General features: G+C 32.9%; 2 protein-coding genes across 2 annotated transcripts; both read left to right on the forward strand.

The window, feature by feature from the left end:
* The first annotated feature begins 13,345 nt into the window (after positions 1–13,345).
* On the forward strand, positions 13,346–15,716 carry LOC145564904 (uncharacterized). The gene is made up of 4 exons (XM_081625065.1): positions 13,346–13,457; positions 13,738–14,343; positions 14,395–14,759; positions 14,925–15,716. The coding sequence occupies exons 1-4, from the start codon at positions 13,346–13,348 to the stop codon at positions 15,714–15,716; spliced, it is 1,875 nt and encodes a 624-aa protein (XP_081481191.1).
* A 1,359-nt stretch (positions 15,717–17,075) lies between these two features.
* Positions 17,076–18,654, forward strand: LOC145564905 (replication protein A 70 kDa DNA-binding subunit B-like). The gene is made up of 7 exons (XM_081625066.1): positions 17,076–17,222; positions 17,329–17,596; positions 17,691–17,763; positions 17,882–18,009; positions 18,110–18,188; positions 18,269–18,380; positions 18,472–18,654. Exons 1-7 carry the CDS (start codon positions 17,076–17,078, stop codon positions 18,652–18,654), a joined length of 990 nt encoding a protein of 329 aa, XP_081481192.1.
* The last annotated feature ends 945 nt before the right edge of the window (positions 18,655–19,599 follow it).

A 19,599-nucleotide genomic window follows, 5' to 3' on the forward strand; every position in this document is an offset into this window, starting at 1 on the left:
CAACGGAGATGGTGTTTACATGAAACAAATGGAATAACATTCCATAACAGTAAACCAACTCCTATCAATCAACTTGGGAAAAATAATTTGGAGGATTTTGCATGTTGGATGCAAATGAAAAAGGTTTTACATATCATTAGAAGAATTTGTAATTTGAAGGATTAAGTGATGTAAAATTACAATAATACCATACCGAGACAATCAATAATAGAATTAATTTTACTTATTAAATGTACTTTAGTCCTTTTTCCATGTTTCCATATTTCCATGTATTCTTTGCATTCATTTCTTATATTCCGCAAGTTAGCTAGCTTATATTGCTTGATATGCTTAATTAATCGTGATAAATCATGATATAAGTGAGATAGAGAAGTTTTAGTGATACTACAAATTTTGTTTCCTTCATATTAATTTATATAACATCGCATGATTATCCCTTTGAATCAATATTAGATAAATCAATATGTGTCAAATACATAAAGCTAATGAAAATTAGAAGAGAAAAGAAATACTTTACTTAATAAAAATAATAACACTGATAAACCAAAAAAATTATTATTAGGTAATTCCTTGATTAATCACTTTGCAGGTATATGTGGTGCTTTAATCAAACCACCACTCGACAAAAATCTGACAACATTTTTTTTTTTTTATAAATTTTCTAATTCATTTGGCCTTATATACATACAATATATAAAATGCACTCGTAGTAAACCTTCATTTTATAACAATAGTACTATAATTATAGTTATGAAAAATAACTTAGTGACTAAAGCAACTGTATGATATTAATTCAGTACTAATAATTGATAAAACATATTATAAGAGTGATTAAATTAAAATGAGAGGATTTTTAAAGTATAGTGGGAGTATAAACATATATATATATATATATATATATATATATATATATATATATATATATATATATATATATATATGTATATATTTATATATATATGTATATATTTGTAGCATAGTAAGGTGAATATTTTGGATCTATAATGTTAAAATGAATCAAGGTTGTTCCATTATTTGTAGCATAGTAAGGTGAATATTTTGGATCTATAATGTTAAAATGAATCAAGGTTGTTCCATTATGTCAATGTTGTTTTGCAATTAAATTTCAATATTGAGTATAATTCGTGGTTATAAATATACATTGGACACCATGAAAATCAAAGTGTAACAATAAAAATAAACAAAGGGTGTATTAATTAATTAGGAGATTCTATATCTTTATTTATATTTGATTAATATAATTTTTACAGAAAATGATTCCATTTATTCCTATCCATTATCGATTTTATTTATACTTAATTATATTTTGAGATACAGCGTGACCATGAACTTAAATTTGTTTAATGTTAAATCCAATTAGCACTGATTCTTCTTCCTCAAATCCTTTATTTAATGTTTCCCTACCAACAAACATTTTATTTTAATGTTATTTTATTTTAATTACAGTGCAAGAAAGCATCAATTCTATAAAAAGTATTCCAAGTTCCTTACATTATGAGAATAGTCATTTTAGATTAAACTAAATTATTCCATCTAATTCGTGTTGAAGCTACGTTGATCTTTACTCCGATCACACTTTATTAAATCACAATTTGATAAATCACAAAAAAAGGGAAACCAAGCAAAGGTTATGATAGCTTACACATTCTCATCCAAACAAGAAAAAAAAAGGGTCATGATAAGCATCGAATAATGCCAATATAGTGTATGTAATTAAAAAAAAAGGGAAAATAGCCCATATTCTTGATATATATTTCATGCTTCTTATTCATAGGAACATAATACCAAAGTATGAACCAGAAATAAACCCTCAAGCCAAATAATACCTCTCATCTTCACATTATCTAAATTACAAGATGATTGAAAAATCACCCTAGAAAAATAATAGCTCTCACCTTTCTTACATCAACCAAAAATCAATTTCGCCTTACTTTAAAATATTATTCCATAAAATCAATGAACTAACACTCAGCAACAAAGTTAATGGTAAAATAGGTGTATTGTCAATATAAAACATTCGTTATATGTTGACAATTAGACACCTAAATGACACCCGAGCAAAGCACTCAAGCAAATGGGCTCGGTGTTAATGTTAAGCAAATAGAGTCGACTTCCACCAAACGAAGCTTACTCCTTGCATACATCTCTCGAGAAAACGGTTATAATTTTTTTTTAAAAATAATTTGTAATATCATATAGTTTTGTGTAATACATGAAATTACATTTTATTTCGACGTTTTAGAATATATTTCAATTAAATTGTAATTATTTTTCTACTACATCATCTAAAATTAACATGCTATGATCGGTTTAATTATTTAATAGATTGTCTACAATTTGGACATTGTAACGTAGGACTATATTTTTATCAACGATGCAAGTTAAAAATTGTCTCTTTCAGATTAGAAATACTAAAAGTTGTCTCTTTAACACTAAAGAGGAACTAAAATTGATATATAAATAATATGAGCTAAACTTGTCCATCAATTAGAATAAAATGCAATACATAATACTCTTACACATAATTACCATTCAACTTACTATTTTGGGCTTATAACATTAGACAACATAGTTAGCATTGGACCTACTATTTTGGGCTTATAACATTGAACTAAATACATAACCATTTACCATGGAAATGATTAACAATTTACTTACAATGTTTTATGTCTTGATTTGTTGAACATTCATCAATTACATTGGTTAGCTACATAACCTACATCATGCATTAATCAACTAGGGGTAGTATTTTTCACAACTATATATGTGTGGCTTTATTTGAAAATAATTCTGCAACATCTATGCTGACATACTACACACTATGAGATCTATTTTTCATTTAACAATGTCATTTCTTTCTTAAAAACTCAGCTCCTATACACAAAATTTTATACTACGCAACCAAAATATTTTATTCACAATTTTGAAATTTTAAAAATTTAAATAAGCAAATATAAATTCAAAAATAATTACCTACATATCATGCAAACCTACTAACCAACCAAAGCAGGAGAAAATTAGCAAACGTAGTATAACAAATCACATTAAAAAATAAACACCTAATTACATACTAATCACAGAAACAAAATCACCAAATTGGGGCCAACAACTAGTCCAAAACCCTTTTATCTTAAACCCTTTTATAAAACATGAGGAATTGCTCTACTGTTGCTTATGAACAGTGGCAGCTTATGAACAGTTGCTCTGCAAACACTGTTACTTATGAACAGTTCGGCACTGTAGAGAAGAAGAAACAAAAAAAATAAAAAATAAATAAAGAGCTTCCCTCTTCCATCCTCCACATGTGCGCTTTAGCTTTGTTCATCTTCTTTTTAATAAACTTCAATTCTAAATGAACAGTGGGTTCAGAATTTTAACCCTTGTATTTTTGTTCATTGCTGACCTTGTTACACCTATTGCTAGCTGTAGGGCCCTTTTTTATAATTTATAATAGGTCTTTGTTCACAAAAGGTGTGCTCACTTCATTGCTTAGAGTTTATTGTGTACTTATTTTAATGTAACACATAAATTAGATTTGTACGTATTCATTATTATGTGGTAAAAAATCAGATTTAAATGTATTTATTATTTTACTCTGACACATAACTAATCAGATTTTAAGCTAAATTTATGTGGTAATAAATTTCATTGATTTATTATGTGGTATAAATCATATTTTAATGCATTCATTATTTTACTCTAACACATATCTAATCTAATAAATTATGCATTTATTATTTTATTATACTCTAACACATATCTGATTAAATAACTCATAACAAAACACAAATCTAATCCAATAAATCACGTTTTATTATTCTGTTCTATTATGAGTACTACATATTCCTTAATTTAAAATGAAAATCTACATGACCGCACTATGAACTAGAATAATATATAGATTTTGTAGAGAAGGGTATGGTAGGAGGCTGTTGAATAGATATTGTGTTTAAATATTTTTATAATGTGCATCCATCTAAAACCCTCTGCAAAAAGCATTGTATTTCTGATAGCTTGTATTGTTTGGTTTACAGTGTTTGCATGAGCCTTCCTTCATACAATAAATACACACAACAATACATAGTTTCAATTTTGGACCTTTTAGGAAGTATTCAGGTAATCATTTTGGTTATTCAAGTTCCTTTGTCTTTGGTGAGCGTTGTAATGTTTAGGTTAGGGTGTATTGGTTAGATGGATCAATTGTTCAAGTTTATCTTGCTCATTTATCTGATTTCCATTTGTTCTTTTCTGCTTTGCTTTGTTGTTAATAGGTGCTATTGTAGGAGTTTATAGGTACGAATGCGGAAAACATGAATCATATTCATATAGCACCTAATCCCAAGATCATGCATAACACATAAAGAATTAGAATTAATACCTTTGAAGCGTGATTCCACATGCGATCGAGCAAGAACAAAGGGAGATAAAGAACCCCAAGCGTGATTCCTCTACTTGGTCCACGAGCACGGATCAAACCTCCACTAATGCTAGTTAGTCGTGACCGAACACTTCAATCAACCTTTGACGGAGATGTGAGTCACGAGCACACCACAAACCACCCACGACACCACCACACGCGCCACCTAAGGAGGAGGGCCGTATGGACAGGAAGGAGAGAGAGAGGGCTGAATAGAGAGAGAGAGAGAATTAAGGTTTTTGGTCTTGGTTGCTTGATTCACAATTAACTGTTAATTGTTCTATCGTACAACCCTAGGCATGGATTATATTTATAGATCACATCTCTAAATAAATCCACATCAAGCCCAAAACACATTGAGCCCTTCTAACTATTCTAGCCCAACAATCAATGTAGTATGTCATAAACTCATGAGACCCAATAATGGGCCTCTAACTTGTTTGACCCAATACTATTGTGTGTGACCTCATAGGATCTATTCTAGCGGGCTTTGGACTATTTGACTAGCCCAAAGATCATTGATCATAGTCTAGCAACAGATAATGACGACCCAAAAGAACGAACTTATTATCTCCATAATAGTGCTCCTTGATATATCTAGTAATTGCACTTATCGAAGACATAATTCCTTCGGTTATTACCTTTGAGGATTATTGGGGTTGCGGCTGCTGCCGAACTACGTTTTCTGGGTCAGTTTTCATTTCTATATGTGATGTTTATACTGATATGCCAGTGTTTTTGCTTTTTAAAGTTCAGATTTTGTCACACCGTTGCTATCTAAACCTATGTATATTTGTTTGTTTCTTAATTTGTTAGTTATGGTATTGAATTGTTTACTTCCCTCTGTATTATGTTGTGTTCATAAATTTTCATGAGAAAAATTAGTTGTTTGTTGTTTTAGTAGATAAATTAATGTACAATATTTTGTTTTTGTGATACAATAGATTGCTTGTTGTAGGGACTGACATTGGCTAAGTAGGCAATTGTGTGGTTACAATAGGCTTGTATGCTGTGTAATTTTGAGTACAAATAAGTTAATTGGATTAATATGTGTGCATAAGTCTTTATTATGAGGACTGCTTATTTTCATAACATCAGCTTGTTAAATTATAGCACTGTGGCCATTTCTGGTTATGGCTTCTGCATCTTCATCTCGTTGTAAAATTTGTATTTCTTTCCAACCACTGTCGGTTCAGATCACAAAATGTCTAGACTTCCCTAGGCCTACATATTCTGTGCAATTGTGTGGTTACAATAGGCTTGTATGCTGTGTAATTTTGAGTACAAATAAGTTAATTGGATTAATATGTGTGCATAAGTCTTTATTATGAGGACTGCTTATTTTCATAACATCAGCTTGTTAAATTATAGCACTGTGGCCATTTCTGGTTATGGCTTCTGCATCTTCATCTCGTTGTAAAATTTGTATTTCTTTCCAGCCACTGTCGGTTCAGATCACAGAATGTCTAGACTTCCCTAGGCCTACATATTTTGTGGTCGATCAACTTAAGCATAGTTCATGTGTGTATATAAGGACTGAGGGTGAGCGTGGCATTTTCTGGTTTAATGGAGGGGAAGCATCTACTATTGAGGAATCTCAAGAAACTACTGCTCAGAGAGCAGTGCAATTTTTGATTAAAAAGTATGATGTGTGTGTTGGTGACTTCACTATGGATAGAATGCGTATGTATGACTTGTGTGGAAAGATGTATAGGTTAAAGCATGATTCTTTAGAGTCTCGTGATAAGTCAAAGGCTGGTAGTAAGAAGATTTTAGGTGATGTCCTACATGTTCCCTTTGATTATGTGGCCTTTCTGCCTAAGGTCATTCTACACACTGGTGTGGTTGTTACTAGCTTAGAAACAGTGCATTCAGAGGGGCAGGGCTATGTATCTTGGATTACAATTATCTCTACTTGTGCTAAGAGTGAGATGGAATGTATATTCAGTGAATTGTGTTGGAGTAGCAATAAGTTCAGACAAATGGTTTTTAAGAAAATAATTTATTACATTATGCATCTGTATAATCTCGATATTGTGGATGCAAACTATGGTTCTGCCAATTTAAAAGGAGTTTTATGTTCTTTAGAAAGGGAAAGCTGTTTAGCAGTAGAAGAGCGCACGAAAGGGCATAAAGATAATGCACACCTGATGCCTTTTTTGATTGAAGAAAAAGCATCAGCTCTGGCTAAGGACACTTCCGAAACTACTGTGATTGTTCCTGCTCCAAGTACACCTGTTGCTTTAGTTTCCAAAAGGTCGCTAGGAACTCCATGGACTTCATGTACACCAATAGCTGGAACTAGCTCTTTATCTGTAGTTGTAAAAAAAAGTTAGATTCGAATAGGTCTAGGATATTTGATGGTAGAACAAAATATTATGTTACATGTTTGTATATCAGCTACCTTATCCTATGTGCTATCATGTAGTTACGGCCAGTTTAATGTTCGTTTGGTTGTATGAAACTCTTTTGAATGTATGATATAAATGCATCTTAAGTATGAACAGTATTCAGTCTTTCTGTATTTTTCCCCTCTGCTTTTAAACCTGTATATTTATATCACTATAATCTCTTAGTTAGAGTAATGTTGTTGTATCTAATACTTCAGTATTGAATTTCATAAATAGATTGGAATTTGGACTTGATGTCAACATCTCTACCAAATACAACTAGACGGCGGCGTGCTATAGCAACCATGTCTCAATCTAATATTGTCAGGTGTTTGTTAAAAACAATCTCTTAGTAGATAATTTGCTTAAATAGTCTCTTTATGCAGTGTTTAGTTCTATATGCTTACTTTAGAGTTCATATTTATAGCATACAGAACAATAGAAGTGGTGGATTTCATGAGCAGGTTGAGAGTCAGGAACCAGTGAATCGTATTGGTATGAATACTTCAGGTCATTGCTTCATTCAGAATACACAACTGATCTGTGATAATGCATTCTTTTTTATCATTAAAGAAAACCTATATTGTAATGTAAGAGTTTGATTTATACAGATGAAATTAGCTTGGCATTTGAATCAGTGTTGTCTCCTTACACTACTAGAACATCTAGACATGTACCAAGAGTAGGCTGACAAAGTGGATCAGTTAAAATGAGCTCTGAAGTTCAGCCTATTATGTATTCATTATAACAATGCAGTATCTGTTACATAGTTTGCTAAATTAGTTAGGGGTGTGTACTGACACTTGGTGGAATATCTAGGCCTGTAACACGATTAAGCAGACGAAGAAGAATTATTGAAATGGGACCTCAAACTCAAAAGCATAATATACAAGATAGTAGTTTGAGGTGTTGTAGACACCCAAATGTGTCTCCCCAAAACCAAACCCAGTGATGAATACTTTTCACGTCGAATCATAATCGAATGAAGTGAAAGTGTGGAAAGTCTAGTGTTGAGGTTAATTTTTATTTCTCTTCTTTCTCTCTGTTTTCGAAAACCTATTTTATGAAAATAGCCAATCCAGTTTAGTTTGGTCCATGGAAAGGGTCCAATAATAGTGTAGTTGGATTGGGCTCGAAAAGAGCTTTCCAATGATATATTATAAGCCTAATTCCGATGAGTAATGAGGAAGTTATGACCAAAATGCTAAACTAGGCCCGGTTTGACCTTTATATGTGGCCCAATGATCTAGAGGAGGGTCCATTATGATTTATGATTCTTAATGCAATTAGGATTGATTATAGTCATCTAGAATCTTCTAGAAGGTTCTTTTGAATCCTAATGTGATTAGCATTGATAATTGAGTTTTTTGATTTTTATTTAGAATAAAAGAAGTGTTTTAAATAAAATTACAGTTTTACCCCTCGTGCGCTTAATTTTATCAAAAATATGAAAACGTGTGAAAAAATGCCTGCAGCGCCGCACCACAGGCTGTCGCTTGGCGACAGGCCTATCGCGCGGCGACAGAGGTTTGTGTGGCGACAGTGTCGTGTTTTATTCCTCTTGAAACTCTGATTCTTTTTTATCATATTCCGGCCGATTTTCATTATAAATAGCCTCCTTAAACCTCCGTTTTTAATAATCAATTTTCATCTACAATCAAAAATCATCAACTCTCATCAAGAATTTCTTGATTCTCTCTCTCTCTTTCTAAACCAACCTTTTTCACAAACAAAATTTCGCATTCACAAGATCTGGACACACCTAGCCAAGTTCGAACTTGCCTTTGCCCTAGACGTGAAAGGTTTGATATTTCTGAGGGTTTGGTCCCAAATCTCTATTTCAATTATTTAATTTAATTGTTTGATTTTATATTTTCCTTGAAGTTACTAACGCGCGTATTTTGTTATTAGAAAGAGATACGAGGCATCCAAGTAAGTAATTTAATTGTTTCATTGATCTTTTGATATAGAAATCATGCTTAGATTGTTTTGTTGATTCCTAGTATCATGTTAGGATGTTTTATTGCTTCCTAGTATCATGTTTAGGGTAATTTCTAATATCAAGTATGATTACAAGAATGCTTCCTATTTACTTTTCTAATAGCATGTTAGTATCATGTTAGGGCTAAAGCTTTGATCTTTGTTGCTTAGTGACATGCTAGGGTTTGTTATTAATCTTGTTAGTATCATGCCTAGGATCTTACTATTAATATTATGCTTTAACATGATTATGATAATTATGATTATTATGATTGTTATAATGATTATTATTATGATGATTATTATTATTATGTTGCTTGGTGTTTATTTATTGTTGTTGCTTGATCACGCCTTTTATGCATGTTTAAAGGGAATTTGTACTTATAATCACGCTTAATAAGATAATTAATAATCTTGTTTAGGGTTAATTTGATTTTAATTCAAGTGATCGCCAATAACAGTTTTATTTGTGCATTAAATTCAACCAACATAGATAAACAGGTTTAGGGTTAATCTGTTGATTGCATGTTAGTCAGAAAGCGCACATGAATACGAGAAGAATGAAGTAGAGGCCTATTTTTAGGGTAGGTTCAATCTCTTTTAGGTTGGATTTGTACCTTTATCCCCGAACACCAGTCATGGTTCCAGACTAATTGGAGTTGACGATCTCATGGATCGTTAAGGGGTGTAACCTTCACCCTGTGAATGGTTTACAAGTTCTTAAAACTTGTTGGTGACTCTTTTGCTCTAGCTTCCTTCCCTTTGGACGCCACCATGCTTAAGTGTGTGATCACAGTGGGGCTCAAGTGTAGGATGACTTGAAATATTCCCTACAGGTGTGTATGGTTAATTTTAATTTTTTTGCTTGTACTATAGAAAATTCCATATTTACATATAAACTTGGCTATTTTGTTTCTTCACACTAAAATAGGCGTAGCGCACGGAATAAAAGACATCCTTTACCTACGGATACTTCAGGTATCTTGTATATTCAAATGTAGTCATTCATCTATGTGATTGTACTTTGGTTATGCAGGGAGATCTGTATGTGATTATGGTTTGAGTGTCCACACGAGTGTATAATTTACTAGAATGGATTGATGGTTTTAGCAAATGCAGGTGCAATACATCTTCCAACTAATTCAGAAGTGTCTCTTCAAACTGCTGGTATACTTATGCATCTAACACAATTAAACAGACGAATTAGACCAGTTGTAGTGGGGTGTGAAAGTCAGCCTATATGGTATTAATAATATAATGCAGTATCAAGTTATTAGTGTTATGTTTCCTTTGATACTAATGTAGGTATATATGTGATATAGTTTTAAAATGTGATTGTTGTGCAGTTTGCCAATTGATTCAGAGATATCTACTCATGTTCCTACAATATCTAGGGGTGTAACATAGTCAAATATACAACGAAGAACAGTTGAAATGGGGTCTCAAACTCAGTCTGTCAGGCATAATGCTGTTCTGTTCCTTTTTTATAGTAATGTAGTTATGTTTGTTGCTTTTTAAACGTAGTTGTTACCTATTCATTATAACTTAACCTAATTAGAGGGTCTTATTGACACTGATGGACTGTCTAGGCCTGTAACACGATTAAGCAGACGAAGAAGAACAATTGAAATGGGATCTGAAAGTTAGATGCATAGTATACAAGATAGTACTCTGAGGTTTGTATAGGTCATAGCAAATATATTTTTTATACTATATATAAAGTTTTAGAACTGCATATGAACTTAGTCTGTCAAATATAATGTTGTTTTGGTCCCTTTTGATAGTCTTGTAGTTATGTTTGTTGATTTTTTTATCTAGCCATGTAAGACCATCAAGCAGACGAAGAAGAACAGTTACAGTGGGGTCTGAAAATCATCCTATATGGTATTCGTAATATACTTCAGTGTCAAATTATTAGTGTGTAGTTCCCTTTTGGATAGTAATGTAGCTATATATGTTGATTTTAGATGTGACTATTAAGCAGTTTGCCAATTGAGTCAGGAATGTCTGCTGACACTCGTGCAATATCTAGGCCTGTAACACAATTAAGTATGAGAAGAAGAACAGTTGAAACGGCGCCTCAAACTCAGTGTGTCAGGTATTTATAATATAGTGACAGTGACAAATTCATAGTGTGTTGTTCTCTTTTGATAGTGATGTAGTTATATTTGTTGATTTCTAAATGTACTTATTATACATCTTGATATCAGGAGTACGAAGCGAAGAGAACCACAGAGTCGACACTCTATTAAAAAATTTGGTATTGTTTATGTTCTTTTTATGATTTAACCACGATATATAACTATAACCATGTTTCATGTCCATACACAATACTAACATAATAAAGGAACATGTGCCTTGTAGAAACTCCAGTAGCTACAATTGGGTTGCGGTTGCCTATTGATTCTGCAAAGTTACCCCTGCCTCATTATTGTCCTAAATGCAATGCTAAGAAGTTTGCATATGAGACCTTGCACTTCTGTTATGGTAATGGAGAAATTCAGCTAGTTGTGAATGAATATCCCTTAAAGCTAAAGAGACTGTTTACAAGTGATGATGAAGATGCTCTTCATTTCAAACAGTACGCTCGATTGTACAACAATTTGTTTGCTTTTAGCTCCCTTGGTGGTAATTATGGCTCTGATACTCACAAAGGAATTTATGTGTTCAAAGGACACGGTCAGCTGTATCACTTTGTTCCGGATTTACTTCCTGCTGATGGAAAGGCTAAGTATTTATAGTTGTATTTTTATGATGGGCAACATGAAATGGCTAATCGGACAAATACTTTCCCAGAAGTAAGGGAAGATATTGTTTCTATACTGATGAATGTTACTATGGGAAATCCATATGCCAGATTTTTCAGATCGTTGCAAGAGATACCTGTTGATCAAAATACAACTATTATACTCTATAAGGATACAGTTCCTGACTAAAGAGTGTACAATGCTCCTTTAGTTGATGAAGTTGCTGGTATATGGCCAGATAGTTCAGGGTCTAGCCATAATAGTAGTCCTCACATCGTTGTTCATGGTAAATCATCAGAACGTCATTGCATTCAGCAATATTACGGCTGTTATGATCCATTACAATATCCTATTTTATTTCCAAGAGGTGAATGTGGGCGGACCCAAGGGCTCAAAAAAACAACATAGGGAGGGAGACGGCAATCAAACAACCAAGTTGATCCTATAATGTCATGTGTTGTTCATACTACAGATGAACTACTCACTGAAGAAGACTCCCGTATGTTCTTATCTATTGATGTGTGATATATATACGTATTCGAACCATACAGATGTTTCATATACACTGTGGTTAATGAGGTCTTTGTTGTATTCATGATGCAGGTACTTCAAGACGGAACACAAAAGCAGATAAGTATGTGTCAGCTAGAGAATATTATGCTTATAAATTACAAATAAGGCCTAATAATTTGCTGCTCCGGGCTGGGTGATGTCTTCAACAGTACATAGTTGATATGTATATCAAAATAGAAAATACTCGGTTAGATTTCTTTCGCAATAATCAGGACACAATTAGAGCTGATTTATACCAAGGTGTACTTGATTCTTTGGATTGTGGTGAAACAATAGCAGCAAATGTTGGGCGTAGAGTTATACTACCGCCTACTTATATAGGAGGACCACGAGATATGAAGAAACGGTATTTTAATGCAATGGCTTTGGTACAAAAATTTGGGAAGCCTGATCTGTTTATAACAATGATATGTAACCCAAACTGGCCTGAGATCAAGAGTGAATTAGGAGCTAAAGAACAACCACAAGATCGACCTGATTTAGTCGCGCATATTTTTCATGCTAAATTAATTGCACTGAAAAAAGAAATCAAAGAGAAAAAGTGCTTTGGAGAAGTAGCTGCTATGATATATGTGGTAGAATTTCAAAAACGAGGACTTCCACATGCTCATTTCTTGATTATTTTAAAACCAGATTTCAAGCTTAAATGTGTTGGATATTATGATAAGTTTGTATCTTCCGAAATACCTCCTACTACAAGTCCAAGTCTTCGGAAAATTGTACTACGACATATGATGCACGGTCCATGTGGAAGCTTGAATCCTAAATGTACCTGTATGAGCAAATCATGAATGAAAGAATTGTGCAAATATGGCTACCCTAAGCAATTTTTAGATGACACCATTGTAAATAAAGAAGGTTATCCGTTATACAGACGGAAGAACACTGGAGAAAGTGTTAAAATAAGGAATGCCCAGCTAGACAATCGTTGGGTCATACCATACAATCCATATCTATCTATGATGTTTGATAGCCATATAAATGTTGAGGTCTGTTCGACTATTAAAGCTATCAAATATCTGTATAAATATGTGTATAAGAGTCATGATCGAGTTCAGTTTAACATTGTACCTGAAAAAGATAATGTGCTTGATGAGATTACAGAGTATCAGGCTGGTAGATGGATGTCACCATGTGAAGCTGCATAGAGGATTTTTGGATTTGATTTATATGCAATGTATCCTCCAGTCCTCCCATTACTAGTTCACTTGCCAAACATGCAGAAAATTCATCTTAGACCACATGAACGACTACAATTTGTTGTATCTGATAGTATGCGGAGTAGAACTCCATTAACTGAATTCTTTTCAGTTAATTCTGCTGCACCGGGTATGTTCTCTTTAATGTATATATCTATTTCATATAATGTATATCCTGGTCCACTGTATTTCATATTTCTGCTAATGCAATAACTACTCTGTGTACTATTGAATAATGATTTTCCATAACCACTTCTTTATATAAAGCCTATTAGATTTGAGCTGGTGAAGTTTTTGATTCAAATAACTATTATTATTCTGTATGTGATTGTTTTTATCCCCCCCTTTTTTGTTGAAATTAGGTATTTATTTTTACTTTTTTGTTGTATATTTTCGACACTAATAACAAGGTGGTACGGGGTATTTATATGGAGAATTTTATGAACACTATCGATGGGACGCATCAAATAAAGAGTGGATTCAAAGGAAAAATGATACAAAAGTTGTTGGAAGATTAGCATTTGTTTATCCAGTTGAAGGAGGAAGGTTTTTCCTTAGATTACTTTTGATAAATGTTAGAAGTCCAACATCTTTTGAAGACCTTAGGACTGTGCATGGACAGTTATATCCTACATTTCAAGACGCTGCTCTAAAACTGGGCTTAATTGAGGAAGATGACGTAGGTGATCTTTGTATGGCAGAAGCAGAAGCTACTCACTTACCTATGGCTCTGAGCCGTTTATTTGCAACTATCCTAATATTCTGTCAACCAAGAGCCCCATATTCTTTATGGTGTAAGTATTTTACAGCTTTGTCTGAAGATTTTCAACATCAGTACCAAGAGAATGTATCTAAAGTCAGAAACCTGACTATTAGGTCACTTGAGCAATATTTAGAAGCTATGGGAAAATCATTAAAAAGTGTAGGTTTGAGTGAATTATGTTCTGATGCAAAAGACGAGTTTCACCGTACTAAAGACATCATTGACGCTTTGGATGCACCAATTCCTCAATCATGTATTGATTGTATTGATCGTCTTAATGTCAAGTAATTGGCTGCCTTTATAGATGGACCTGGTGGCACAGGTAAAACTTTTTTGTACAATGCTTTATATGCAGCAGTAAGACTGATGAATAAGATAGTGTTACCAACAGCTACTTCTGGGATTGCAGCAACCAACATTCCTTCAGGCAGAACTGCTCATTCGAGGTTCAAATTACCAATTGATACTGAGAATTCATTAGTATGTGATGTACCTAAACAAGGTAGCTTAGCAGCACTTTTGAAGAAAACAACATTAATCATTTGGGATGAAGCTTCTATGGCTAATAAAAGCAATTTAGAATCTTTAGATTTGTTACTGCAGGATATATGTGGTAATGACAAGCTGTTTGGTGGGAAATTAGTTGTTCTTGGAGGGGATTTTTGTCAGGTATTACCTGTTGTTCCACTTAAAAATTAAAGGGAAGTTGTGCAATTTAGCATTGTCACTTCATATATATGGCCTTAGCTCATCAAATTCGAATTGATAGAAAATCAAAGAGCCAAACAAGATCCGATTTTCTCTGCTTTTTTATTGGATTTGGGAAATGGTCAGTTACAGGAACTCGAAAATACATATGTTCGATTGCCTACAGATATTTGTAAGCCTTTTCCAGCTGATATAGATCATGTATCAGAAGTCACAACAGCAGTCTTCCCAGAATTTTATGATGGAGAGTTTGAAAGTACTTTATTTACAAAAAGAGCCATCTTAACACCTTTGAATGACACTGTTGATTCTATCAACAGTTCACTTATCCATCAGTTTCCTGGAAATCCCGTGGTCTACAAAAGCTTTGACAAAATTCTAAGTGATACATGTGACGTATATCCCACAGAGTTTCTGAATAAACTATGTCCTGGTGGTTTAAGCCCTTATGAGCTGGTGTTGAAGAGGAATTTCCCTGTAATATTGTTGCGAAATCTACTTCCTTCAGCAGGCCTTTGTAATGGAACACGTCTCATATGCAAGAATTTCTATCTAAATATTGTCCTGTGCATCATTGTTGTTGGGCAATACAAAGGTAATGAAGTTTTCATTCCACGGATTAACCTCCGACCTTCTGCTTCAGCTAGATATCCTTTTCAATTTGAAAGGAAACAATTCCCTCTAAAGCTGAGCTTTGCCATGACAATAAACAAGTCACAAGGACAAACCTTAAACCGAGTTTCTGTCTATCTACCTCGCCCTTGTTTTTCACATGGGCAATTATATGTTGCCCTCTCACGAGCAAAAAAACAATCTGATGTGACTGTATTTTTTACTATGCCTCCGCAAGAATTAGCTGCAAATTCTGTTAAAAATGTTGTTTGTTTTGAAGTTTTAAAATTAGCAGGGCTCTATTAGAAAAATCAGTGAAAGCAATTGACTTTTGTATTATGTGGAAGTATAGATGATGGCATATTTATTGTTTTTGGTTTACATAATGTACTTATTTACTTTAATGATCCATAGTTTGGTTATATCATGTGCCCCTTATTATAGGTGACTTATATCATGCCTAATTAACTTGCTTTTACATATCACCCTGCTATACTTGTGGTTTGATACTGGATTATGCAGTTAATATAGATACATAAACAGAGAAGATTAGGAAACAGTAATTAAGAATATAGAAGTTAAGTTGTTCATCTAAACACATTTAGCTATTTTATTGTTACAAATTTTAAAGGAACAGTACATATAAAATCACTTCATATAGATTTGATTAAAAAAAAAAAAGCACAAAAAACTAATATCATATTTGTAGAAACCAAGTTACAGTAGAAAAAAAGAAATATAATGCAATATCACTATATGGCTTCCTATATAAGGAAATGATTATATATACATCCTATAACTTAAGTCAGCTTTTAGCCTGCTATAAGTTATGTACAAAATTATAAAATCTTTTGAAAGTACAATTGAGATCTAATGAATCTACAGTGTATAATATATACCTTGAGGCTTAAGCAATAAGAAAAGAATAAAAAAAACAAAACTGTAACTTCTAGATACATAGCATTTGCTATCCATACCACATATTCTTTTTTAAAATTCTTTTTTTCGTCTATATACAGCTTATATATATATATATATATATATATATATATATATATATATATATATATATATATATATATATATATATATATATATATATAATACAGCTTCCTATCCATGCTTATCATATCATATAAAGCATCAAAAGGAACATACATTTCACAGATCATTACCTACTGGTGCATATTAAGGTACAACTCTTTCTCTTCTTCTTAGAACTTCCATTCTTAAAAGTATGATCCTGTAAATATGATATCTTGCTCATCTTAATATTATCTTGTAAATTTATAACTTTGTTTCTATACACATTAAACTTGCTAGTGTATATATTTTCTGCTAATTTCTGCTTATATATCACGGTTGGTCATAGAAGATAAAAGTTCTTACACATTGTTTGATTAATTCTTGTCTATGTGAAAGTATGTTTATCAATTAGAGCTTACACAGATAATTTATAATTAATACTTCCATAAATTATAAGTTGTACACATTGATTTCAATAATAAAGCCGAGTGATCAAATTTTATGATATCACAATATACAACTTCATTTGCATACTATGTATAGTGTTATAATTCAGCATAGTTAGCAAGTAATTACGAAATATAAATGAATAGTATAGCCTCATGTATATACATGTATACGTCATATAGGCTCACAACAATGGATCAAGGATATGTGTATCTTAATGAATTGAATAGCAACATCAAGAATTACAGTGTGAAAGTTCGAATTCTGGAAAAATCAAGACCAAAAACTTCTTCAAAGAAAGCAGTTCTGTTTCAGAATTTATTACTCACTGATGAAAAGGTACTTCTCTTTTATCAATTCACTATCTACTTTTTCCTTATTTCAATTAGATACTAGAGCTATGTCTTAACAAGCTGCATAATATTTAATATCTTTATAATTTTAGGGCAATAAGATGAAGGCTGCATTATTTGGAGAACAGGTAAACAGTTTTAGTGAAGCAATTGTGTATAATGGCCAATATATCATTTCAAATGCTCCTATCAAGCATATAGAAGAACGATGGAGAACCAATTCAGATGAGCTTCCTTTCCAAATGACTTTTGGAGGACAGACTGTGGTTCAGAGATTGAGTACTGAAGGAACAATAGATGGACCACAATTCCAGTCTATACAGTCAATTCCTCGCATCTTAATACCAGGAACTAAATATGGTAACCACTATTGAATCTTCCTTATCATACACTGCATTCAAACTTTACTACCTAATCCACCATAAACACTAACTTTTATGTATTTTTGATCTAGATGTTCTAGGGATTGTTCTTTATGTAGAAGATAAAGTTCGTGTTATCAATGCTAATGAAGGTCGAGAATACATGTTAGAGAAATTGTTATAATTGATCACATGTAAGTCAGTATATACTTGAAACTGCTGTAAAAAACTCTTTGTAGACATTCATCTTAAGCTAACTATACAATCGTATTCACATTTCCAGCATGGACCAACCTCTTGTCATAACTACTTGGAATGATTTAGCTGACAGTGCATGTGATGCTATTACTTTATATGCTAAAACTTTTGATGTGATTGGCTTCACTGCTTTAAGACCATCTGTGCATAAAGGTACGGATACATAAAATTAATATTATTAGCTTACAAGCTTTTGACCACCATTTGAAAATGTATTACCACTGATAACTAACTTTTAAGTATTCTTTACAAGGATTCTCTTTATCTACGGGTATGTCTACTGAAATCATACATGATCCTAAAGGGGATAAGGCCAACATTCTTCGTGAATGGTATGTATATGGAAATACTAAGTGAGTTCATATTTCTTATAAGAAATGTATGATAACCACTAATCACATTTTCTGTATAGGGGAAGGTTTCACACTCAACAACTCTTGGATCGACAGGAAAAGATACTACAAGTCCGTTTTGCACCTACAGATGAATCGCCTACAGACATTCAGAGTCTTAGAGGGAAAAAAGTCAAGCCTAACCTACCTTTAATTCAAATTATTACTTGTCAAAGTCATATGACGAATAATTTATATGCATGTTGTTTCACTTAATTTGCAGGCATGTAATGTACTACAAGAAGAGCGCTATTGGTTACGAGTAACAATAGCCGAGCCTCAATTAGAAAATGTTATTACATATATTGGATGTCTAACTTGTGGGAAACGCATAAACCTTCCTGTGGGTACAGAATTTAGTTGTGCGAACTGTATGAAAAAGGATAGCGTTTCTGCATATTGGTAAAATTGATTCCCATCCAAACTTTGGAAATTACAGTATATCTATACATTCCCAACATGATAACTTCATCTTCATGTTGCAGAGTTACATTCAAATTTGATGCCACAAATGATTCAGGAACCATGTCTTTCACAACTTTTACTGCTGACACGGAAAAGCTATTTGGAATATCTGCCCAAGAAGTTCACTTGATCAAAGACTCTGTAAGCATTCCTCAATATTTCTGCTATCTGTAATATTTTTAGAGTGTACTAATTTCCCATCTATTTCTATTTAATCAGACTATTCTAACACTGATAATGCTTACTTAGGATAACGTTCAGATGTTCAGTTTAATTGAGCAACAGATTTGTAATAGCAATATCCTGATACAAGTCGGTCCAACAACAGCTCTTTCAAGAAACAACATTCTTCAATGGTGTTTAAAAGGTATAAAAGTAGAAGCACAGAATACAAAATCTGGTGATAGCAGTTTGATGGCAACCTCTTCAGAGCCCTAGAAAACAAACTCACTTTTACAAAATTGGGGTGTTGATAAAATAGATGGAAGCACCTTGTCTGCTGGTTAGTTAGAGTTAAGATTAACCCTTGAAACAGAAAGTCTAGAATCTCCAATTGTTAACACAACTGAATTTGACAGCAATGAAACTATAGCCACTGTCAATTTATTGTTACAATTGTCACAGCAGCCATCTAAGAGAAGTTGTACTAAACTTGTAATAGACAGCATCAACCGTGTTGCAAAAGATTCAAATCCTCAAATCCTTGGTGACTTCTCCCAGACAAATTTTACAATGCAAGGTCACTCAGCTTCAGATATGAACAAGAAGCTTAGCTTCGGTTTTGATAAACCACCTCCCGTTATGAATAAAACTGCTGCTACAAGTTCTGAGCCAATTGAGATAGTCAATGTTTCTATGAAACAAGATGAACCAATCAAAAAAAGTG

The sequence above is a fragment of the Chenopodium album genome, chromosome 10 (genome assembly GCF_948465745.1).
Source record: "Chenopodium album chromosome 10, dcCheAlbu1.1, whole genome shotgun sequence".
Lineage (NCBI taxonomy): Eukaryota > Viridiplantae > Streptophyta > Magnoliopsida > Caryophyllales > Amaranthaceae > Chenopodium > Chenopodium album.